This window comes from Vulpes lagopus, chromosome 24 (assembly GCF_018345385.1).
Source record: "Vulpes lagopus strain Blue_001 chromosome 24, ASM1834538v1, whole genome shotgun sequence".
Lineage (NCBI taxonomy): Eukaryota > Metazoa > Chordata > Mammalia > Carnivora > Canidae > Vulpes > Vulpes lagopus.
In genome coordinates, this window is record NC_054847.1 from 41,744,648 (window position 1) to 41,770,596 (window position 25,949).

General features: G+C 45.6%; 1 protein-coding gene across 10 annotated transcripts in view; it reads left to right on the top strand.

Annotated features, from left to right (window-relative positions):
- ZNF532 (zinc finger protein 532) overlaps window positions 1-25,949 on the top strand; it is a 106,551-nt gene that overhangs the window by 27,188 nt on the left and 53,414 nt on the right. For all 10 annotated transcript variants that reach the window (XM_041739434.1, XM_041739432.1, XM_041739430.1 and 7 more), the window contains one exon: window positions 22,004-24,366. In XM_041739434.1, the coding sequence (XP_041595368.1) occupies window positions 22,021-24,366 (2,346 nt within the window). In that variant the 5' untranslated portion in view covers window positions 22,004-22,020. The remainder of the gene's footprint in view (window positions 1-22,003; window positions 24,367-25,949) is intronic.

Below are 25,949 nucleotides of genomic sequence, written 5' to 3' on the forward strand. Positions count from 1 at the left end.
GGGGATGCCTTTCTTCCTCTGCAGAATTTTTGGTCCTTGTGTACCTCTTACTATAAACCATTTCCGGTCCCTCTTTAAAGGTGTTATATAAATAAAACAATGATGGGCGATGTCGATAAATGTTAGAAAGATCAAAACAACTGAACAGGTTGAAGCAGGTCGGGATTGCTCATTTCGAGGAGCCTTCAGGAGGCTTTGACGGGTTGAAAGTCAGATGAGGCTCAGGAATGGAGCGAACGGAGGTAAACCAGCAAGAGAACAAGCTGGGAGATGAGACCGGAGCCCCGTGTGACCTCACATTTTAAATCGGGCGGCCTGGTTAGCTAGAGACATAAAAGGCTACACGACTGCATTCTTCAAAGGGCCATGGTTTTGTTCTGGGGTCAAGTCTTAGGTTGTAAGCCTTTTTCTTTTTTCTCTCTGTTTCTCCCTCCCCAGGGCTTGAACAGAAACACACAAAAAAATTCTCCGGGTTGGAATTTCTCTTTGATACTCACCCCCGTGTAAGGGGGGATTGTCATTAACATTTCATTACATGTGCTCTTAGGTTTGGTAGGTTTGACGGAAAGGTTCAGCTGCTTCCGAATTAAACAAATACTTTTTTATGAGCTGTGTGGTTTTCTAGAATACGTGATCCAAAAGTAGTTGGAGGCTGAGCCCTCCCCCGCACCTTTCCTTCCTTCCTTCCTTCCTTCCTTCCTTTTTTTTTTTTTTTTTTTTTTTTTTAATTCTCACTGGGGAAGGGTCTTCTCAATGCACTGAGGTTGGGGGAAGAGAGACCTAAAAAAAGAAAAATACATTTAAAAATTCTTCCTGAATATTCATGAAACCTAATTTTGCAATAAAAAAATGACTATTTCTGGGTTTTCAGTTATGTAACATTTTTTCCACAAGTAATGGAATATGCCATATTTCACTGTAAACAGCTTTTAAGACCACACTAAATGCAGTCATGCCCTAAGGGTTACAATTAGTGAACTGCTTTCTAATTGTGATAGATTTGCATTTGCATTAGGTAAAGCCATGAGTAGATTTTATGCAATTTTTTTTTTTTTTTGAGAAATGCTTTGAGGAGCAGAGTGATTTTTTTTTTTAAGTTGTTTCTATTGAGGGAGGAGATGTGAAATTAAGATCATAACCTCACGATTACTAACAGTTTCAATTTTTTGTGAAAGCACGGACACAGCTTTAGAGGAATCCCAACAGTGTCTTCCAGTCCTCAGCCCTGTGGACGGTTAATTTCACCTTTTTGATCTTCTGTTAATTGACTCTCTGGTTTCTGAATAATACCTCACAGTGCTAACTTTGGACTTCATTTTAGATGTTACCTCCTGACTATCCTGATGGAGGTCACAAGCCTGGGCTATGGAGGCTGAAGGTGTGGGTTTTTGTCCATCCTCTTAACATTTACGGGCCATGTGTCCTTGAGCAAGATCCTGAAACTTTCTCTGCCTGGCCTATAAAGTAAGAATAATAATAATAATAATAGTAATAATAGGCCCCAGGCCACGCCTTGCTGTTGCAGAGCAGAGCCTGGGGCAAAACTATAGAAGACCAGCTGGCTAAATTTTTAAAAGGTATAATGAAATATTTAAAAGACATATTTAAATATTTAAAAGGTATATACCATATGTCTAAATATTTAAAAGGTTTAAATCCAGCTGTATCTGGGGCCCGGTCCCCATTCCCATCCATGGCCTGGGAGCCTGCCCCTCAGGTCCCAAAGTCTGAAGGTGCCCTCATCCTCCCAGCAGCCCTGGGAGCCGAGGGAGCAGGTGGAAGCTGGGCCGGAGCCCCTGGGACCCAGCTGCTTCCCAGGGAGCCTGGATGGGTGGAGTCTCCATCCAGCATAATTTTCTAGAACTTCTCCCACTTAACACTTGTGATTGAAAACATGCAGCCATTTGTAAACTTGGGCCTTGGTGTCCCTGGAAGTCAGGGAGCTCTGGTACCCCAGGGCGGAGGCTGTGGTCTCCATATCCACACACCCCTCCCCTACTGCCCTGTGTCTTGTGTAATTCTTATTTACCCAGCCACTTTCCAAAATTAAAGAAAAAAAAAAACAAAATGAAACTTATAAGAGACCGAAGAGAACAACAACAACAACAACAACAACTTTCTGTTTAGTACTTGAGATAAATAGCTGTCTAAAGCCCAAGCCCAGGGCAGGGCCCCCTTCTGTCTGGAGATAAGGGTGCTGAGTACTCCAGGGACCGATGGGGGAACCCGAGTAAGCCCGCGGCACAGGAAGCAGCGCACAGTTGTTTTTGTATTTCTTAAATTTTGGGGTGGTTGTTTAATTTTGCCGTGCCACAGACTGTTTGTTTGATGTGCTAGGCCATGAGAAGTAGAGGGTTTGCTAGATGTAGCAAATAGAAAATAACAAGATGCCCAGATAAACAATGGAACGTACTTCTACGAAAAGACAAATCATTGTTTATCTGAAATTCAGATTGAACTGGGCATCCTCTATTTTATCTGGCAGCCCTGTGCAGTCCCCAGCGTCCCAAGACTTGGCCCCTTTAGTCTTGGGAGATATTCCTGTATTTTCTCTTTGATAATGCTCAGTCTTTATTTTTTCTTTCTGAAACACTCTTATTAAGTCAGATGTTGGACCAACTGGATTGAACTTTTAATATTCATGCCTTTTCCCTTTCGTTGTCTGGATCTCTTTTCAAGTCTGCATTCCTTGACTTTACTTATTTATTTTTACCCATTTTATCTTTTATTTCAGTTATTTATTATTTCTAGAAGTTCTTCCTTCTTCTCTGGGTGCTTGTTTTCCATAACGTCCTATTCTGTTTCCTCTGAGGACATTATTTGTGTATACATTCTTCCACTCTTTGCAGCACTTCTGTCCTCTTTCTGTTTTTTAATTCTTTATTTATTCTGGTCTCTTTCCTGTTGGAGGCATTTCCTCAGATGTGACAGTCTTGAGTTAAGGATGAGGCCGTGAAAAGCTGATTGGAAGCTCTCGCTTCCCCATGAGACTGTCCTTCGGGGCGGCGGGGGGTGGGTTCTATGATTACTCACAGAGCTGGACCCCTCATTGCAGGATCCCACAAGTCAGCATCTGGGATCTTCTCATTGGGGCTTTCATTTCTTCGGAGATTTGTCCATACGGAAGCCCACAGGCCTGGCTTTCTGTCTGCTACTTCACACCTGCGGCTCTGAATCCCAGGCCTCTGTGGCTCAGATGACCTGCAGAATTTTCTCCTTGCCCTCCTCTGGCTGTGCTAGCTTGCAGGGGGCCAGGAAGTTGTACACAGGCTCTTTATCCACTCCTTATTTGAGCCCTAGCCTCCTCCTCTTGCCATACATGGTGTCTCCTTTGCTGAGTCCAAGACCTGAGCTTCTTTGAAGTTCCCTAGGACCAGGACACCTGGGTGGCTCAGCAGTTGAGTGTCTGCCTTCAGCTCAGATCCTGATCCCGGGGTCCTGGGATCAAGTCCCACATCGGGCTCTCTGCATGGAGCCTGCTTCTCCCTCTGCCTGTGTCTCTGCCTCTCTTCTGTGTCTCTCATGAATAAATAAATAAAGTCTTAAAAAAAAATTGATGTTCCCTAGGACCAACTGTCCCGTCTCCTTGGCAGCCTCCTGCATGACCTTGGGTTGTAACTTTGTGACCCTACTAAGCCAGCTGCCACCCCTCTGTCCTCCTCCTTTTCCTAAAACTTTGTTGGTGTCTTAAGTTGATTTGACTCCCTTCTTGCTGTCCTTGCCTTGTGTGGGTATATGATCCAGGTAGTTTTTGGTAAGGACTTTATTTAGAGATACAGTTCACCCATGTGCAGGGTACAGTGGTTCTGCATTGCACACACAGAGTTGGGTAGCTGTCTTCATGGTCACTTGGAGCACTTTTGATCCCCCAGAGAGAAGCTCTGTCCTTCCTCACTGCTCTCAGCGCCCCCAGTCCTGAGCAGTACCAGATACTTTCTGTCTGTATTTGCTATTTTTAAGCTATTTTTTAGCTTTTTAAAAATACTTTAATGTCATCTTTGTAGGATTTCAGGAGGGAAGGAAAGAAACCCATGAATTCAGTCAAAATCTTTCGCGGGAAGCTCTTGCCTGGTACAAAATATTAATACACAAAAAACGCCCTGCCTGTTTTTCTACTTCTGCATTCCAAGGATTGACTGGTGTGCCCCCGATAGACATGGCAATTTTCTTCCACATTCCCTCTCTCTCTCTCTCTCCTTTCCCTCTTTTTTATTCCCTTGTTTAATGTCTTTGCTTGACCCGAACCTGGATCTTTTGGAAGCTGGAAGCTGGAAATTGCCAAGCCTAGATCAGTTGCCTTCCTGTCTTCTTGGCTTCCAGCAGTTTTCAGGTGTCTGAGGAGTGGTTGTACAGGGGAGCTAACACGGAACTGGAGGGTTAGTCTTCGAATCCAGGTCCCCAGGTTATTTTGTGGGTGGAGGAGGTAGAGGCTGTGTGCTTGTGAAAGTAGTCTGCTTTCAGTTGCTTAATAACTTTTTTTTTAAGATTTTTTTTTTTTAAAGTAATCTCTACACCCAGCACAGGGCTCAAACTCCTGATCTCAAGATCAAGAGTTGCACGCTCCACCAACTGAGCCAGCCAGGCACCCCTCAGTCGCTTAGTAGTTTTTACTCTCATACGTCACTGCTCAGTCAACACTTGCTCTCAGGGGAGCATTGCTGTTGGCAGTTGTAGAGCATGGACTGAACGAGTTGGGGAGAGAGGACACACGCACAAATGCGCACCTGTTAGAAGTGATGACCAGCACACCCGCTAGAGTGGGGTCACAACTTAGCATGACCTCAGAGGTCATCCTGCGCAGATGTTAACCTCTTCTTGGGGTGGCTGCCAGGGAGCCCTTTCCCTGTGTCACCCTGCCTTCATAGCCGCCAGACCCCGATCTTCTTTCCCACCCCCATGGCCGCCTCCCTTCTTCTTTCCATGAAGAAAGGGCAGCCATTCAACTTTCCAGAGAACTAGGTGACTCTGGGTAGATAATTCTGCAATGTGATGGGGTCTTCTTGGCCCCCTTTGCTTTGACTTTTCTCTGAGCCCACTTTGTCCATCCCCTTCTCTGACTTTTCTTGGAGTGTTGATTCATTGGTGTGGGACTTGGGGACTGCTCTTCTGAGTGGGGCTCCTGGCTGGAGGATTATATTGAGGGCTCTTGGCCTGGCTTTCATTTGCCTTGACGTGTTGTGGCTGCTCCTGCTGGTGCTTGGCCTCTCATGGGGCCCAGTCTATGAGCCATGGCCTGCTGTTGTGTCCAGTCAGTGTGTGAATGTGGTCTAGTGGTGTGGATCGGGCCAAGGTTGGGCAAGGAGTTGTTGAGATTGCAACTAGTTCTTGGGCATGCTTGACCGGGAAGACAGACTTTTGAAATGAGGACAAAGGGTTATGGGACAGTCAGAGAGACAGACCTATTGAGGGATTTTGCTTTGTGAGTTGAAATTCTGCTGCCTTTTCAGAGGAAACTGCATTCTTTGTCCATGTACAAACTCCAGGCCACCCTAACGATGGCTGATGCTTGGACTGGGGGCACCTCTGCAGTGGGAGAGAGGCCATATACTGTGAAGTGAGATGAGACTTAGTAAGGAACCAGTGCCATCGCTCTGTAAAATGTCCTCCTTTTCCTCCAGCCAAACCATCATTACCTCCAAGCTACTTCACCTTCTTGCCTCAAAAACACATTTTTCTTTTTTTTCCTCTTTTGTTTTACTGTTCTAATAGATCAACAAAGAGAAGAAGAAAAGAGCGGGTTGATGCTGATGTGTTTGGTGCTCTCCATATATATTACTTATTTTGACTTATGCAGCAGTCCTGTGCGGTGGCTGTTTACTGTTGGTTTCCATTTTGAAGATGATGAAGTAGAGACTCTTCTGTGAGAGAAACCTGAGGAATGGGTTCCTATGCGTGGCTGATGGAGCAGGGTGTGTGTTGGGGGGATTCTGGGCCAGAAAATAGTGTGGTCTGAAAAGGAAAGGTGCATCTGTAAGAGATACTTGCTGGGCTGCCCCAGGGAAGTGTGTGGCCCTCGCCCAGCTGGATAGTCTTCGGTGTCAGGCCAAGGAGTTTGGCTGTAGTTTGGAAAGTGATTTGAGGATTTTGTATAGAGGGGATTGATTAATAGGGTTAAAATAGAATTTAGAAAGGTGAATCTGGCTGTTCTGAATGAGACAATGTTGAAATGGGTGTTGTCTTTGTCTAGGGTAAGGTGACATGGTCCACAAGTAGAGCAGGGAAGGTGTTCTAGAGAGCATGCATGTGATGGGACTGAGGAGAATGTGCAGGACTTGGTGGGAGAGAAGTAGAGGTGATATTCTTTTTTTTTTTTTTTAAAGCTTTTATTTATTCATGAGAGACACAGAGAGAGAGAGAGAGAGAGAGAGAGGCAGAGACACAGGCAGAGGGAGAAGCAGGCTCTATGCAGGGAACCTGACGTGGGACTCAATCCTGGGTCTCCAGGATCACATCCTGGGCTGAACTCGGTGCTAAACCGCTGAGCCACCAAGGCTGCCCTAGAGGTGATATTCTTAATTTGAGTGGCTGAGAGAAAAACAGTGTAGGGAGAGGGAAGTCTGATTTTGAGGAATAGATGGAGAACCCAGTGGAAGAGACCGGAAATGACATAGGATTGTAAATATCCCCCCGGGCCCTTTAACTGGATATCTCAGAAAAAAAAACAAAAAAACAAAAATTAGTTTTGAACTCTCTGAAGTGAGTGACTATTGGATGATGTGCAAGTGTTTCGTGAGTCAGTTGTATGTGAGAGAGAGGGAGAGAGAGTATATGTATCAAGTCTGAAGTCCAAACCTTGGAGAATGTGTACATTTAGAAACCGCCATGTAGAGGTTTTTAAGACATTTTTAGCCTACGTTCGGGGAAAGTTCAACTATTTGTTTTTTATTCCTCTGCAGGTCTTCAGCTAGTAATGGTAGTATTTTTTGATTTTATTATTTTTATATACTTTTCTTATAAAAAATTATATAGTTAAGGGGTGCAGGGACTCCTGGGTGGCTCAATGGTTGAGCACCTGCCTTCGGCCCAGGGTGCGATCTTGGAGTCATGGGATTGAGTTCCACTTGGGCTTCTTGCATGGAGCCTGCTTCTCTCTCTGCCTGTGTCATAAATTAATTAATTAATTAATTAATAAGTAAGTAAATGAAATATTTAAAAAAAGAGGGTGCATAGATGCCTCAGTTGGTTAGGTCTCTGATTCTTGATTTCAGCTCAGGGCTTGGTCTCAGGGTTGTGAGTTAAAGCCCTGCATTGGGCTCTACACTGAGTGTGGAGCCTACTTTAAAAAAATTATTTAGTTAAGATGGTAAATTTTGTGGTGTGTGTATTTTATCACAATTAGAAAAACTTAGATGTACACCTTGTTCTGTTTCCTGCATATGGGCTGTTAATTACATTGGCTTTGTGATATATGTGGATTTTAGTATATGATTGGGAAATTATTTTGCATATAATTTATTTAAAGGGAAGCAGCAATATCTATTTATGGCTGCTAAAGTTTGGAACAGCAGATTCCATTTACAATGCTATCATGGAAGGAAAGACTGACTTTAATAGAAGATACCTACATCATGGTGAGAGGTGTAAACAATTCATTTATTTCCATGTGACCTGCACAACCAAATCTTTATTTAGGAGGAATTTTTTTTTCAAGGTGGGTAGGGGCAGAGAGAGAGAGAGTATCTCAAGCAGGCTCCATGCCCAGGGCAGAGCCGGATGCCAGGCTGGATCCCAGCACCCTGAGATCATGACCTGAGCCGAAATCAAGAGTTGGGTGCTTAACCAACGGAGTGGAGCCCTCCAGGTGCCCCCGGAGGAACCTAATTTTTTTATAGGCTATTGTTTTATTTTATTTTATTATTATTATTTTTAAAGATTTTATTTATTCATGGAGACACACAGAGAGAGAGGGAGAGGGAGAAGCAGAGATAACAGGAAGAAGCGGGCTCCATGCAGGGAGCCTGACATGGGACTCAATCCCGGGTGTCCAGATCAGGCCCTGGGCTGAAGGTGGCGCTAAACTGCCGAGCCACCTGTGCTGCCCCCTAGGCTGTTGTTTTATTTATTAAATTTTCAGCGATCCATTTGTCATATTGTCTGCCATTAGGCAAAAAGAGACACCAAATAAGTCGTTTATCATCTTTATAGTCTGTGGCTATCTGTGGTAGCAGAAGATCATCCCAGTCATACTGGGATGCAGAAAGCATGGAATATGCAAACTTTGGGAAATTCTATTTCTTTGTTTCATTTGTCTTTTTTTTTCTTTCCTTTTCTCCGTTTGTTATGTTTTGTTTTAAAGATTTTATTTTTTAAAGTAATCTCTGCACCCAGTGTGAGACTTGAACTCACAACCCTGAGATCAAGGGTCGCACATTTCACTGGCTGCGCCAGCCAAGGTGCCCCGGGAAATTCTATTTCTGATCAACTTTGGTTTAAAAATTGTTAAGTCATTTTGATTAGTCAGTGGCTGACCTTGAGGCAGCTTATTGGTAAGAGGATAAAAGGGAAAATTAATCTCCATATATACAGAGCTGTTAGGTAAACATTTTAGTAATGCCTTGTTTGTAATGCTGTTGGCCTGAAGTCTCTGATTTCTTCAGTTTTTACCCGATGCCCTATCCTGTCCCAGCATCCCATCCAGGATGTTATATTTCGTTATCCCGTCTCCTTACTCCTCTCCTCCCTTGGCTGCGATGCTTTCTCAGAGTTCCTTTGTTTTTCATGACCCTACAGCTTTGATGAGTAGTGGGCAGGGTATTTTATAGAATGTCCAGCAACTGGGATTTGTTCTGTGCCTTTCTTGTGGTTAGGCTGAGGTTGCATGTTTCTGGGACATGGCTGTACAGGTGAGTTACCACTGTGGATGTTGACCTTGGTCATCTTGCTTGGAGAGTGGTTGTCAGACGTTTCCACTTAAAGTTACTTTTTTCCCCTCCCCTTTCTGTACTGTCCTCTTTGGATGAAAATCACTTTAAGGAGTTAGGGGTTAATTCACCTCCATAAGAGCAGGGCATCTACATAAGTTAATTGGAATTCTTCTGCACAGGAGATTTATCTGCTTTATCTCATTTATATTTTCAGTTTCATATCATAGACTCACTGGTTTTTATTTTATACTTTGGGTTATGATCCAATACTACTTTATTTGTTGCTCACATTGTACAAGCTTAGGCCACAGGGAGCTCTTTCAGCTGACCTTTGCATTCCTTTGACATGACCCTGTCAGTGTAGGTGTGTTGTTTTGGGGACACTTACTCATTTACTGGCACAACCAACATGCTCCAGGTCATTTTGTGCATTTCCTGCCTGATCCTAGAATCAGCCATTTCTCCAAGGAACCCTAGTTCCCTTTTGTGAAGAATGGTGTCAAAACCAAGATCCTTGTGCCGGCTGTCCCCATTCTTGGTCTTTGCCAGGCATCTGCACCAGATGGGCTCACCTTCTCGCATGACTCACTTTCTTCTTTCTCTCATCCAATCTTTCCATAATACTGCCCGGGTTGGTTTCTGTGTAGCTGTCAGATTTTTAGAAGACTACATCAGTACAAAATTATTATTCTAGGGTGCCTGGGTGGCTCAGTCAGCTGAGTATCCAAGTCTTGATTTTGGCTTAGGTCATGATCTTGGAGCCTGCTTGGCATTCTTTCTCCGGCTCCCCCTGCCTCTCCTCCTGATCACATGCATGCCATCTCTCTCCCTCTGTCTCAAAAAAATAAATAAAATCTTAAAAAAAATTATTATTCCTTGGATGAGGAGGTAAGCTGCTTTTTTATGTGGTCTGAGTTCCGGTATCGATACTACACAGGAATCTGGCAATAGGATTGAATCTGGGTTGATGATATTTTTGGTCTGCGATTTATATCTTTTATTACGGCTCCCAAGAATTTTTACAGATTTGTGAGCCTTAGGGAGATAGTTAAAAACTCATTAACATTAAATTTTGAGCATTTGGTTTTATGAAGGCAAAATAAATAGATGAAATAAAATGGACTTGGGAACTGGAGGTTTGCGTTTGTCTTTCCCAATTTACAGTGTAGCTTCGATGATAGGGAATGCCAAGGGTAGTGACAGAGTTAAATGAGGGAGATTAAAAGCAAAGTGTAGGCGACTGGAACAGTATGAAAATTCACATCTTCAGGATGTAATTTCTTCTATATTTATCCTTCATGGGAAACCCTATATGAGAATCACTTTGTGAGGGTGAAAATCTGAAAACGGATGGAGGTATACATTATTTTCTCTTCCTCAAATTCACATTAATTATTGATTGATTTTTTAAAAAAATTAACTAAAACTCAAAACTTAAGAGTTTTATATAAATTCTTAGAGCTCCCCTAGGAAAACCTTACTTGCAGGGGCTCTGGGGATTTGGAGAAGGCACATCTTTCAGGTATGACCTTCTCTGACGTTCCACTCATCTGCAGAGGAGAGAGCTGCTGTTTGTGGGAAGTTGTGCAAACTCTGAAGTGCTGTGTCTGTGTCAATATAGTTCTGCTGTGGTTTGGAAGCTGTAGGGATCCAGTGGAGTTAGATGAGGGTGCCACTGCGTCTCTGTCTGGGCATCTCTTCCATCCACCCCCCCTGGTTCTGACCTGGTGGGTTTGATTTGTGCCCCAGCTTTAACCCTGATTCTGACTGAGGCTCACAGCTCCGTGTAGGGACCTTCCATCCCCCGGCCCCTCAGGATCAGCCTCCCCACTTGAGAGTGCTGTCCACTTAGCTGCTTTCCTTTTCTTGCTCAAGTACAGGTGCCCTGTGACGAGGAAGGTTAATAATCCCAAACCGTTCTCCACACTGTAATCTTGAATGCTCAGCCAGGTAGGTGTCCTGGCTCTAGTTGTAGGATTCCCATTTGGTTGTGGGATGAAAAGAATAGGAACATTCCTTGAAATTTTCTGACCGGGGCCACTCCTTGTTTGACCTGGATATTTTCTGTGCTTTTTGTGCTGTGTGTTTGATTTTGACAACACTCTTTCTAAATATCTAGCTAAGTACCAGTCCTCCCCATGTCCCTGTTAACCTCATTTTTTAGGTGGAAAATTTTCTTTTTTTTTTTTTAAGATTTTATTTATTTATTCATGAGAGACACACAGGGGGAGAAGAGAGAGAGAGAGAGGCAGAGACACAGGCAGAGGGAGACACCGGCTCCATGCAGGGAGCCTGACGCAGGAGTTGATCCCGGGTCTCTAGGGCCTGATCCTGGGCTGAAGATGGCACTAAACCGCTGGGCCACCCAGGCTGTCTGAAAATTTTCTTTTTAAAAAAATTTTAAAAAGGTTTTATTTATTTAAGAGAGAGAGAGAGAGAGAGAGAGAGAGCACAAGTGGGGAGGAGAGGGAGAAGCAGGCAACCTGCTGGGGACCCTGGGATCATGACCTGAGCCTTAGACTCTTAACCAGCTGAGCCACCCAGGCGCCCCTAAGTGGAAAATTTTCTGACACAAAGAAGTCTTAGCAAAGGGAACGTTGGTGCTGGAATGGACCAGTGCTGGCAGGGCGGGTGTTTTGTCCTCCTACTTGTTGTCTTCATTTTGTGTAGCTGGGACGTTAAATGCTGTCTTCACCAGGGTTTGTCCATAGAAACGAATTTATTTTAGGGAACTGTATGGATGGGTTCTGTATGCTTTTGCTTATTACTATTAGCTAAGAGACCAGAGTGTAGGTTGGTAAGTTAGCTCATGTAGCAGCAGAAAGAAGTAAATAGGATATTCATCATCTCCCTCTGTGCGTCCATTCATTATTCAGTGAACAAATACTTCTCTTAAAACTGGTAAGCAAACCGTATGGGAAAAAGTTCAGACTTTCTAATAATCAATAATGTAGAAATTGGTATATAATAAGTTATCTTTTTGCTGCCTCAGACATTTGCTAATAAATATTTATAAAGTTGAGGGACAGGATGCACTTAAAATAGCTCTAATGCATAATGGCAGCAACAAAAATTGGTATAGCCTTTTGGGAAATCATTTTGGCATTTATATTATGGATCAGGGGAAAAAAAGGACCTTTGGTTAGCAGAATTTGGAGACTACTGCATTCCTCTTTTCAGAGATTTAGAATATTCGTTAGCATGATAATTAGTCGTCCTGCTGAAAGGAATCTGTTCAGTGTAGAAAAATCCAGCATTTACTATGTGTATTTTAGCCTTGTGTTTGTGAAAATCCTAATAAGATCCTACAGAAGTCATGTCTGTTTCATAGCATGTGAAATGCTGCCTGAGGGTTTTTAATGTTTTCGCAGAGAAGGTGAATGTCATCGGCATAACACAGACAGGACTCAGGAGAAACAGGTTGGAACGTGAGGGATTTTGGTTAACTTTGACACGTGGTTGGGGGAGCCCAAGTGGAATCTTAGACTGGCAGTTTGGAAAGGTGGCTCTTAACAGTAGAATTAGGACTGAATGTGAAATGCAGGAGTTCTGTGAATGTGCACGATGGTTGTGATCACGGGAGTTGCCTCAGCTGCCCTTGAACCAAGGTAGATACACAGTTTGATGGGACCCACTGGGGAGGAGGGAAAGGCCGAGCGTTGGGAGGAGCCTGGTGGGCTCCTGGTGGTGCTGTGGGGTCTACGGGAGGGAAGGACGGTGGGGCACGGAATTCTTGCTGCAAGACCACGGACAGTGGGAGAGGGCACAGCCCGCAGGACGGGGCTGTGGTACAGGTGTTTTCTACCTACGAGGCGCTGGCTCGATTTCATTTAGTAGCTGTACACTATTAAATGATAGCATGTATTTTCATTTAACTATATTTTGAAATGATTATAAGTTACAGAGAAGTTGCAAAAAAGCAGAGTTTCCAGGTACCCGTTTTACCCTGACCACCTGGCATCATCATAACAGTCATCAAAACAAAACAGCTATCACCGGTGTAATACTGCTAAGTAGATTACAGACCTTATTTAGATTTCAGCAGTTTTTGTACCAACTAGAGGAGAGTATGTGCAAGTTTCCTCTCTCTGCGGCCTTACAGCCTGCAGTCAGACTGTGTCTTCCTGGGACTTCAGCAGGTTCTTTTCTTCCCTCCCACTTCTGCATGCTGATATTATTGACTGTGATGTAGTTAGGTTCTTTGTTAAAGTTGCTCCTTCATTTTGGGCTTCTCACTATTCCTGGTCATCCACCCCCCCCCCCCCCATTACATACAGTAAAGTTCTCTGGGTTTTGACAAATACAATAAAGTATGTATCCACCCCCAGAATTGTGATACAGAACAGTTTCTTCATTCCCAGATTCCTTCCTACAGCCTGGATTTTAGAAGTGGCATCAGGCGAGTGGATTGCAGAGGCACTGGGAGGGAGCTAGAGATGCATAATTTGTCCCGGCGATCAAGCCCTTGAGTGAAGGCAGCATGCCCGTGATACAGGGCACTGAGGGTGGTCCAAAGGCTAAGATTAGGGGGAGGTCTCTTTGTGCCAGTAGATAGAGATGACGGGCAGGCCCGAGAGTGCAGGACAAGGCGGCAAGCTCACAGTGGATTTGGAGGATCGGCTTGCAACCGCCAGTCGTGCAGGAGTGAGAAAGGTCAGAAGGCAGGAAGGGCTCAGGGAGAGGTCTCACCTGATGCTCACTGTCTCTGAAGCTGACTGCAGGGAGAGGAAAGCACAGAGCAGCTGAGAGGGAAGGTTAGGAACAGCCTCTGACCACTGGCAGCGTGGGAGTCAACCATGTGGAAGAGAGCATTGTGGAGCCAAGTGAGACTGGGGCTCCGGGTGTGGGGGATCAAGAGCAGGGATCTGCAGTCTTCTCTAGAAGTTCTGTGGGCTGCTAGAGAGCCTTAGCGGGAAAAGCCAAGGAGTTCTTTATGGCTGAGCTTTGAGATCTTGGATCTAAGGGTGACCTTCCTTAGGGGGGGATGACACAGGATGTATGCCAAAGATCGCCATTTGAGCTTCTGGAAGGGCTGAGGTTTGTGGGGACCCTTTTTGCTCATGTGTCAGGACGTTTCCCTGGCTTCTCTGCAGGGCTGGGGAGAGTGGATGGGCCCAGGAGGGCAGGGAGGCACCTGTGTGTATTGCCTTTGTGGGCAGTGCAGAGAGCCACAGGGAAGGGCGGGTGGATTTTATTCTTGTATCTCTCAAGGTTGTGCCCTGGTTAGGTGGTGCTGTGTTTATGTTTCCAGAAGGGGTTTGAACTTTCCCATCAATTGTATTTCAAATCAGGAACACTGAGTATTGACTGAAGAAGGAAACACTAACTTGGCCAAAGTATCTGCATATTGAGAATTGATACAAGGATCCTACTGAGATGGATAGGAGGATTTAGTGAAACAAGTAAATATTCTGGATAAATAGCAGCTGTTTTTTCTTATTAATTCATACAGAATTAGCACAATGTATATCCTGTTCTTGTCACCTTGTATGTGAGATTAAAGATTTATTTATCATAGAGAAAGAGAGAGAGGATCTCCGGCAGACTCTGCTGAGTATGGAGCCCACGTGGGGCTCGATCCCACCACTCTGAGATCATGACCTGAGCTGAAATCAAGATTTGGCCGCTTAACTGACTGAGCCCTCCTTGCGCCCCTGAAGGGTCTTCTCACACACCCCATGCTACCCTGGTGTAGGCTGTGTAGAACATTAAATTCTTCTGCCCTCATTGGGCAACATGATCAGGACCCCAGCCAGTGCAGAAAAGTAGGAGGTGGTGATGCGATGTGGTAGAAAAGGAACCTGTGCACCTTCATTACTCTGTTGAATTCCTCTTTAAAAATAAGGGCTTCGGTATCCAGATAATGCTAGATTCATTCAGAGTCCGTTTAATGTGGAGGAAAAAGATAAAAAGTGAGCACTTTTTTTTAGTATTTTGTCACTTGCATGGAGCCTTCAAATGGCAAATTCTTAGGAGATTCTTGCCATAGATCCACTATCATTGCTTAGCATTCCTCAAAGCTGCGCACACTTGCAGATGTGTGCATGTATGTGTATGTGTATGCGTGTGTTTGTTACTGTTAATTTGAAACCTAAGTGTTTGCCAATTTGGGGGTCCAGTCTTGCTGACCTGGTGCCCCTTCCTAGAGAAGCACTGAGACAGAGGCTCTTCACAGCTGCTCCAGGGACAGAGCCATCAGATTATTTTTGTTCTTTTTTTGAAACTCTAATAAATGGACATCTGTTCCCAGCTGGTTTAGGAAAAGTGAAGATGCATGAGGCGGACCTGTGTAACTGAACTGGTTTGGTATTTGGAATGAAATTGCGCTGAGAAAGTATTTTTTGTCTTATAAGCAATCCAGATTGAAGCCAGAGGCAAAAGAGATGTGATTTCTTTCTTTTTTTCTTTCTCCCCCTCCCTTCCTTTTTTCCCCTGTCTCTTCTTTTCTTTTTGTGGTTGAGAGATGTAATGATGGAGAGCCCCGAGAATGCTAAAGGTGGGAGAGAGATTGGTGATAGAGGAAGAGCTGAAGGTTTGCATACTAGTATAATGGGGGAAATGTAGACAGCCAGCAGAAACCAAGGCCCCTTTATGTCTTTGAAGACTTGTAAAAACTGGGGGTGCTAGATTAATTTTTTCTGAGGAACAAATTAAATATGAAACACTGCTTAATATTAGCATGTTACAATGATTTTTTTATATCTGGGGGTACCTGGGTGGCTTGGTTCATTTAGCCTCCAACCCTTTCTTTTCTTTTTTTTTTTTTTAAATTTTTTTATTTTTATTTTTATTTATTTATGATAGTCATACAGAGAGAGAGAGAGAGAGAGGCAGAGACACAGGCAGAGGGAGAAGCAGGCTCCATGCACCGGGAGCCCGACGTGGGATTCGATCCCGGGTCTCCAGGATCGCGCCCTGGGCCAAAGGCAGGCGCCAAACCGCTGCGCCACCCAGGGATCCCTCCTTTTCTTTTTTTTTTCTTCTTCTCCTTCTCCTTTTTCTTCTTCTTCTCCTCCTCCTTCTGCTGCTTCTTCCTCTTCCTCCTCCCCTTCTCTTCCTTCTCCTCCTCCTCCTCACAGAGAGGGGGGGGGGAAACAATCTTAAGCAGACTTCATGCCCAGTGCAGAGCCCAACGCAGGGCTTGATCTCATCACCCTGAGATCATGACCTGAGCCGAAATCAAGAGTTGGACACTTAAATGACTGAGCCATGCATATACCCCAAGCCTCGTCTCTTGATTTCAGCTCAGGTCGTGATCTCAGGGTCATGAGTTCAAGCCTGCATTGGGCTCCATGCTGGGCTTAGAGCTTACTTAAAAAAAAAAGAGGGACATTTTATATTGGAAGGAAAGATAAGAAAGTTAGAAATATGAGTTAGATTCGCGACTGTGTTGAATTATTTCTTCAAAAAGGACTTCAGTGTCCAGACAGTTCTAGAAAATAGTGACAAATACAGTGCCCCCCAGAGAAGAACAGAACTTGTATCATTTACGGTTGTTTACTAAAAGTTTGTGTAAGACTGTCAAAGTGGTCAATATATATACTACGTTTTTCTTTAGGATTATTAGGATTTAGAGTGTATTGATTTTTCATGTAAGAAAATGTTAGTTTCAAAAAAAAAAAAGAAAGAAAATGTTAGTTTCTCCATTTAAATGGCGAATCTGATATGTGTTCACTACTCACATTGACCTTTGCATGTTCATTTCGGAGGCAGAACCTTGGCGGGGTCAGGCCTGGAGTTAGGCTGGTTAAGCAGGGCAGGCACGTCTGGGGGAAGATCTGAAGTTAGCATTTGCCGGGTGAGTGACACCTGAGCCCTTGATGCTGCTGGCCTCTAGTTTAAAATTGGGAAACAATCCACGAAAAGGAGTTTGTTTTATTGCAAAGTATAAGAGGTATGATTAAGGGAGGTGAATAGTTTTTTCTTAAGTTTTTCTTTGGACTCGATAACTTGACTTTTGCCAACAAAGACGAAATAGCTTTCTGTAATTTTAAGAGGCTTTGGTAAGAAAGGAAATGTTTTGTCTGTGTCATAGGAGAGAACAAAGTGATCACGTGACAGACTCGCGTTCTTTTCATTGCTGTTCTGTAAACGGGCCTAGCACCCTCCACCCCCCATATTTCCAATGTCTCTGGGTGAAAGGACCTTCTGCATTAAGCACAAATGCTGTTAGTGAATCATAGTTTATTTATGTGGGGTTTAGTTTTAAATTAAAAGACTGTTAGTGCCTTTGAAGGAAGGTATATTTTATGGAGTACAAATGAAATGGAAGACACTGTTACAACTACAGCTAATTGTGCCTGAAGATCAAGCTGTCCAGGGAAAGAGCAGCTAAAGTGAGCTCTCTATTATCTTTTTTTTTTTTATTTTTTCTATTATCTTTTAAAGAAGAAGACTGAAATTTACGTTTGTAATGTTTTCAAAACAGCACTTTGAGATTGGGGTGAAAAATGGACAGAAAACTTTCAAACGTAAACATTCCTCTCTATACTTGATATAACTGGGGAATGGGTGTTAAACACGGTCTCCCCTCCCCCCAAGAGGAGAATTTGCCCTTGCCTTCCAGAATGCGGTAAGGGAACGTGTAATAGGACAGTGTGATTGTGGGTATGAAAAACATTTCTGGAAACCAGAAAAAGAAGTGTGGAGTTACAGAGAACAGTATTCATTACATTGGTTCCACAGCCCTGCAGAGACAGGTCCACCCACCCAGTGATGCTAGGTCTCAGGCCCGGCCATACGGTGTCCTCTGCGTGGGCTTTGCACTCAGGCTTTCATGCCTGTCTTGCATCTTCCACTTTCCATTTGAATTCCTTCAGGTGAACGGGGAGGGCTGACTCATAGTTTTCAAAATCACTGCTGACCTTAACCCTCTTCAAATGTCCCATTTAAAAAATAAAAAAATATATTTTATTTATTTGAGAGAGAGTGAGTGTGTGTGCAATGGGGGAGGGGCAGAGGGAGTGGGAGAAGCAGCAGGGAACCCGATGCCCGGGCTCAATCCCAGGACTCTTGGATCATGACCTGAGCCGAAGGCAGACACTTAAGTGACTGAGCCACTCACGCGCCCAGAAATGTCCCATCATTTTACCAGCAAGTCCACCCTCTTCCCACAAGAGAAAGTGTCAACCTTAGGTTGACCCAGAGGAACAGGAGAGGGGTGTGTGTGGCCACATTACTTACTCCAGCATCGGGAATATTTTCTCAGCCCTTGGGGGCATTTGCAGGGTTGGGGTTTTCTAAGCTTTTACTCTCTGGTCTAGTTGGGCAGATTGGAAAAGATGTGGGCGGCGTGGTGGGCACTGTCCTGCCACTGCCAGTGATTTGATGCTACTGCTACAGTGCGTGAGTCCCTGTGGGTTGATAAGTCAGGCGGGTCCCTGTCGTGTCACCAGGAGAGGAAGCTGATAAGATTCATTTATTAATCTTCCACGTATTCATAAGAGTACGTGCCAGTTGGACTGCGGATCCGGGCTGTCAGTTGCTCAACAGGCTTTGTTTTATGTGAGATCTTTTATCATTTCTTGTGGTTGTGTGTCCTGGGCCTACCACCCATGAGTCTTTGAATGGCCTTTTATGTTCTTTTTGTTCCTGAACCCAGTGCCCTCTGGAATGAGTGATGTGAAACTGGATGATGTCTTTTGCTCACTCACATGGCAAGGAAAGGGCACATGACATATATCCGGTGTCACTGCAAAGAAAGGATGGATAGACTTAGGCAGAGCCCATCTTCCCCCCGGGAACATTTAGAGCCTGGGTCCAAGCTTTGGATAGGTGGGGGCTTAAACAAAATAACTTTCAGTGTTTCAACTCTTTTCAGACTTTTTCAACTCTGGTGGGAGTTGGGCAATAGTTTGTGATTCTGTGTCTTGAGCTCTCTAAAAACCACGATCTACAAACTTGGATCAACACAGTTGGTAGAGATTGACTACAGGGGCTGGATGCTTTGCAAATGGTGATTGTATTTTCTTAGTTTTTACCTATTTATTTTTTAGAATCTTATTTATTTATTTGAGAGAGAGCGAGCATGCGTGCACAAGCAGGGGCAGGAGCAGAGGGAGAGAGAAGCAGACTCCCCACTGAGCAGGGAGCCTGATGCGGGACTCGATCCCAGGACCTCGAGATCATGACCTGAGCTGAAGGCAGATGCTTAACCGACTGAGTCCCCCAGGTGCCCCTGTTAATGGTGACTTTATTGTCAGGTTTCACTTATAACTGCCATATGCTGCTTAATAGAAGTAGTGACATTCAGGGATTGTTCCTAAGGGGGTGGACTCTTGCGTGGGTACCATCTGACAGATGGATTTTTCATTCCTTATATTTTGAAGTTTAGATGTTAGATTTCATTCTAAAAAGAAAATCCTAATCAGGGACTTGGCACTGAGTATAACTCATCAGGGATATTTTCACAACAATATCCACTTCGAAGTGTTGATGTTTTCTTTGCTCCACATGTCTTTTCTGGGCTGTGGTTTGATGCTGGGGGTACGTTATTCCCTGTGGGATCCCTCAGGCACCTGGCTGAGGGAATGGTCGCCCCAGGTATAGTCTCTTGATGCTAGGCAAAATCTAGGGAAAAGCATGTGTGACTTCTGTAGTTCTATACTAACCGAGCCATAGGTGAACGGAAGGTCCTATTGAACCAAGCATGCCTATTTCATCTTTTTTTTTTTTTTTTTTAAGATTTTATTTATTCATGAGAGAGAGCGAGAGAGAGAGAGAGAGAGAGAGAGAGAGAGGCAGGCAGAGACACAGGCAGAGGGAGAAGCAGGCCCTATGCAGGGAGCCTGATGTGGGACTCAATCCCGGGTCTCCAGGATCACGCCACGGGCCGTGGCGGCACTAAAGCACTGAGCCACCCGGGCTGCCCTCGTTTCATCTTTAATGCTGGTTTTTCCCATCCAAATAATTAGAAGTGTTTGACCATGTCCTGCAGTTGGTGACCAAGCTGAGGAGGGTGTGTGAGCACCCGCTGGTGGATTGGAGTTATGTGCGTTTCCACCAGTATGCATGTTGTCGCCTCAGTAGAAACCCTTACCTTGACCCCGTATAGTTTACAGATTGTATGAAATGAAAAATCATTTTATACTTTTGTAAAATGTGGGAAATAATTTTCCAGTGATTTAAAGCAGATTTAAAGAAGGAACAGTAGTAAGTCCTGGAGATGAAAGAGTCTTAGGAATCCATATCTACAAATCAGCGAGGCTGGTTCTTGCTCTGAAAGTTGCCTAAAGTCAGCCGTAACCCTCTTGCCTTCCAACACTGATTTTTGCTTGCTGTTTTCCTTGTCTTCCTGACTGCTTGCCTCCCTCCACTGCAGAAAGAAGGAATAGGCCCCGAGAGATCCTCCCTCACCTTCTGAGGGTCCCAGAGCTAGTGAGCGACAGAGCGAGGCCTAGGCCCGTCCTTCTGAGAAGGCCAGGGTAGTGGCCCCTGACTCATGATGTGTTTGTTAGCCATGTGGCGTTTATGGCACAAAGGTGATTGAGACATTGCCATCTTCAGTCAGCTGATGGGCTAGTAGTTACAAGGAGACAGGTATACACACGTGTGGTGCTGCATTCCAGAAGATAATAGGAATGCAGGTGGCGTGCTTTGGGGTTCGTGCAGGTGAAAGATCTCCCCTGTGGTGGAGTTTCACCTGATGGCCACAATCCTGTGTCCTCTGCAGGTGGGGCGGAGGGTGCCCTCTAGAGACTCCAAGCATTTCATGTGTTTATAATCCTTCATCACAGTAATAGCTGTGACTGTCTATTTTCCCAAGACTCTCGGTCCTCCTTGGGTTTTGCCGACATTAATGGGGGCCCCTCACAAAACGTTCCCCACCCCAATCCGGCCCCGGTGCAGGGAAGCCCTGCCTTCTCCCAGGCTCTGCTGTGCCCTCAAGCCCATGTTGCTACATGCTGAGAGCTGTGTCAATGGCAGGGCCATTCTCAGCTGCCACAGCCACTTGGACAACAAGTGTGTTGGATGAGTGGCAATTAGGAAATGGCCGCGTGTCACCTTAACCACTTAAAGCACTGAACCAGGGAGGGAGAAGGAAACGATGCTGTATGTTTCTACCAGGAGAGTATTTTTTTCCCTGACATAATAGAGAAAATTAGGGTTAAATAAAAACTGATAGTGTAAGCTTCTTAGGAATTTGTTTTTTCTTTTTTTCTTTTTTAAAATCTCAGGAGGATGGGATCCCTGGGTGGCTCAGCAGTTTAGCACCTGCCCTTGGCCCAGGGTTTGGTCCTGGAGTCCCAGGATTGAATCCCATATCAGACTCCTTGCATGGAGCCTGCTTCTCCCTCTGCCTGTATCTCTGCTTCTCTCCTTCTCTCTGTGTCTCTCATGAATAAATAAATAAAAATCTAAAAAAAGAAAAAAGAAAAAAAACTCAGGTGCAACTTTACTAGCAGTAGCTACCCCGTGGTGGGTTGGGATGCTCGTTTGTGATGTGGGTGAACTGAAATCTCTCTATTGGTTTTTTGATTGTCCCATATTCCTTTTAATGTGATAGGCCGAATGTGATGGCGACCATAATAACACTAATTTTGCCAGTAGAATTGAATGCTGTAGAGGTTAAAAGAGGTTTGGGAGTTGCTTTTTGTGAAAACTGTGCGATGAATCCAGTTGATATATGACAAATGTTCTGGCCGTTACACCAAAGCCTGTTTTTCGTGCCGTGCTGGTTCCAGTCCACTTCATTCTTGTTAGAGAGGTGTCCTGCTGGGGATCCCTGGGTGGCTCAGCAGTTTAGCGCCGCTTTCGGCCCAGGGCGTGGTCCTGGAGTCCCGGGGTCGAGTCCCACGTCGGGCTCCCTGCATGGAGCCTGCTTCTCCCCCTGCCTGTGTCTACTTTTCTCTCTCTCTCTCTGTGTCTCTCATGAATAAATAAATAAAATCTTAAGAAAAAAAGAGAGGTGTCCTGCTGCTGGTGCTGTATAGCACTTGGGGGAAATTTAGCTCGAAGCTGCTATACGTGTGGCCTGGTGTGTGTGTTCGCTCAGAGTTTCCTGGTTGTAAGACGCGTACACTTACCAACCTGCTCTTTCTTGCGCGTCATCACCGTGTTCGTGTAAGTCCCAGAGGGGTGTGTATCCCATCCTGACAGAGTGCTCGTTGCTGATGGAAGTGTTTGTGTTCGTTTGACAGAACATCTGACCAAATCCATGACCATGGGGGATATGAAGACCCCGGACTTCGATGACCTCCTGGCAGCATTTGACATCCCAGATATGGTCGATCCGAAAGCAGCTATTGAGTCTGCGCACGATGAGCAGGAAAGCCACATCAAGCAGAACGCGCACGGAGACGAGGACTCCCACACGCCCTCCTCTTCCGACGTGGGCGTCAGTGTCATCGTGAAGAACGTTCGGAACATCGATTCCTCCGAGGGCGCGGAGAAGGACGGCCACAATCCCACCGGCAACGGCCTACACAACGGCTTTCTCACCGCGTCCTCTCTGGACAGTTACGGCAAAGATGGAGCCAAGTCCTCGAAAGGAGAGGCGCCTACCTCAGAGGTGACTTTGAAAGACTCCACGTTCAGCCAGTTTAGCCCCATCTCCAGCGCTGAGGAGTTTGACGACGACGAGAAGATAGAAGTGGACGACCCCCCGGACAAGGAGGACGTGCGTTCCGGCTTCCGGTCGAACGTGTTGACGGGGTCGTCCGCCCAGCAGGACTACGACAAGCCCAAGGCGCTCGGAGGGGACGGCGTGAGCAAAACTGGAATCTCTCCTGCGGGCAACCTAGAGAAAAACAGAGCTGTTAAGAGGGAAACGGAAACAAATTCCATAAATCTGAGTGTTTACGAACCCTTTAAAGCCAGAAAAGCAGAGGATAAGCTAAAGGAAAACTCTGAAAAGGTGCTTGAAAACCGGGCGCACGACGGGAAGCCGAGCTCGGAGAAGAGTGAGCCCGGCCTCGGCGGCCTCGCGCTGTCGAGGTCCAAGCCGTCGTCCAAGTTGTCCTCGTGTATAGCCGCGATCGCAGCCCTGAGTGCTAAGAAGGCTGCCTCCGACTCCTGCAAAGAACCGGTGGCCGACTCCCGGGGATCCTCTCCGTTACCTAAGGAAGCGAACGACAGTCCCAGGGCCATGGAAAAGTCTCCTGAATCCCAGAGCCTCATCGATGGGACGAAGAAGGTGACCCTGAAGCAGCCCGATAGCCCCCGGAGCATCTCCAGTGAGAACAGCAGCAAGGGATCGCCGTCCTCTCCAGCAGGGTCGACACCAGCAATCCCCAAAGTCCGCATCAAGACCATTAAAACATCTTCTGGGGAAATAAAGCGAACAGTGACGAGGGTGTTGCCAGAGGTCGATCTCGACTCTGGAAAAAAGCCCTCGGAGCAGGCAGGCTCTGTGATGGCGTCTGTGACGTCCCTCCTGTCCTCGCCGGCTTCGGCTGCCGTCCTCTCCTCCCCGCCCAGAGCACCTCTGCAGTCGGCGGTGGTCACCAACGCAGTCGCCCCTGCGGAGCTGACCCCCAAACAGGTCACCATTAAGCCCGTGGCAACTGCCTTCCTCCCGGTGTCTGCTGTCAAGACGGCGGGATCACAGGTCATCAATTTGAAGCTCGCCAACAACACGACGGTCAAAGCCACGGTCATATCTGCTGCCTCGGTTCAGAGCGCCAGCAGCGCCATCATCAAAGCCGCCAACGCCATCCAGCAGCAAACCGTTGTGGTGCCGGCATCCAGCCTGGCCAACGCCAAACTCGTGCCAAAGACTGTGCACCTCGCCAACCTTAACCTTCTGCCTCAGGGCGCCCAGGCCACCTCTGAGCTCCGCCAAGTGCTAACCAAACCTCAGCAGCAAATAAAGCAGGCAATAATCAATGCAGCAGCCTCGCAACCACCCAAAAAGGTGTCTCGAGTCCAGGTGGTGTCCTCCTTGCAGAGTTCCGTGGTGGAAGCTTTCAACAAGGTGCTGAGCAGCGTCAACCCAGTCCCAGTTTACATCCCCAACCTCAGTCCTCCTGCCAACGCAGGCATCACGTTACCAACCCGCGGGTACAAGTGCTTGGAGTGCGGGGACTCCTTTGCCCTCGAAAAGAGCCTGACCCAACACTACGACCGACGCAGCGTGCGCATCGAAGTAACGTGTAACCACTGTACAAAAAACCTCGTTTTTTACAACAAGTGCAGTCTCCTTTCCCATGCCCGCGGGCATAAGGAAAAGGGGGTTGTGATGCAGTGCTCCCACTTGATCTTAAAGCCAGTCCCAGCTGATCAAATGATTGTCTCTCCATCAAGCAATACTTCCACGTCGTCGTCTGCTCTTCCAAGCTCCGTGGGCGCCAGCACACACACTGTAACGAAAATTCAGTCTGGCATAACGGGGACAGTAATATCCGCTCCCTCCAGCACACCCATCATTCCAGCTATGCCTCTAGATGAAGACCCATCCAAGCTCTGTAGGCATAGTCTGAAATGTTTGGAGTGTAACGAAGTTTTCCAGGATGAGACGTCGCTGGCTACACACTTCCAGCAGGCTGCAGATACGAGTGGACAAGTAGAGTATCACTTACATTTTGGTGTTTCGGTGATGAATCTGTAGACATGAGTGCTCTATACAAAGCCCTCTGTTTCAGGGGTGGGAGCTCAGCTAAATGGGTGTGTGTGCATGATGTGTGAAAGAAAGGATTGTTTTCATAGACTTGAATGAATAATGTTGAAATGGGAGTCTTATTTTAAAAACAATTTTTTTGGAAGGTGATTTTTGTTTCCTTTTTCTTTTTTAGACAAACTCTATGTACCAGTTGAGTTATGGAGCCTTAGACTTAGATAAACGAGTTAGTAGGTGATTTGTCACTGGTGTCCATATGTGGGCAGTCTGAGATCTGGCTAATGCCGTTGTATTGGGTGTTCACATCAGGTCACATCACCAGTATTCCTAAGCTGTCTACAACAGTTTTGGGATTTAAAAAAAAATTCCTGTTGTTATTTAGAATGACTGTCTTGTATAGTTAAACAGTTAAACAGACTTATTTGGTACTCAGTTATGTGGTGTGCCTACTTCACGATATTGGTCTGGAAGTATGTTCAGTAATAGTCCTCAGTGCAATGAATTTACGCTACAAATGGAAAGCCACCTCCATTTGAATAGAATACCTTTGCATTTCTTTGCAGGGCTTTTTGTTTTGTTTTGTTTTTTGTTTTTTGAGTGAAGTGTAGGTTGATGCTGGTGAAGTATATGTCACAATGGGTTAATGCTGGTGAAGTTCGTGTCAGTCCTTCTATCTTCTCTCATTTGCTGTTCTCCAGGAGGCACCATTTGGCCAATAGATCAGTGTGTTTTACAGATATATGATACTTATCGTTTGGAAGAAACTGGACATGTCGAAGGAACCAGATTCAAGCTAGAGAGACCATATGAATTATTGTCTAAAGTAGATAACTCGTGAAATTGGAAGGGGGGGTTGCTAGTTTGAGCTAGTATACTCTGGTTCGAGTTTCTGTTTGTGAAGACCCAGCAGTGAGCCAATCTTTGCTTTATTTGCCTCTGTACCTTGCTAACCAGGGGGTTGATGCTGCAGTCCAGATGTCTGGTAGTTTTGCCAGGATCAGTTCCTCAAGCACGAACAGTTTTTGGTGGGATCTTGAGTTTGGGGACCGAAAGATCAAGAATACCTCGATATTTTTTTTTCTTTGGATTTTCAGTTTAGTGGCGATGGAAATGATAGTTCTGAGAGCATTCTTGCATCATTGGATGCTAAATGTTTCATTGGCTGGGACAGTGGAACACTTAGCAGAGTGGCCAGCTAGTTCAGGAAGGCGGAGATTGGCATGCTCTTCTAGTGTATCCTGGTGACAGGGCTTGGGTTCTTTCAGGTGCCCTCTTAACCTTGTCACGGCTTCATCAGAAAGGTAATATTTCTTCTCATCTCCAAAGGATGCAGTTAAAAGAAAAGCTATTTCTTCCATTCAGTTTGTTGTGTGGCCTGGTTTCACCGTCTGCTGGTGTTCCGCATGGGATGGTGGACCAGGTCCTGGCTTCGGGGCGCTCTCCCCGCCTCTGTGTCGTGTGCCCTGCTCACTAGCTGGCATTTTGAGCTGCCCGCCCATAGTCTGTTCTCTTTGGGGTCTCTTCTTGTC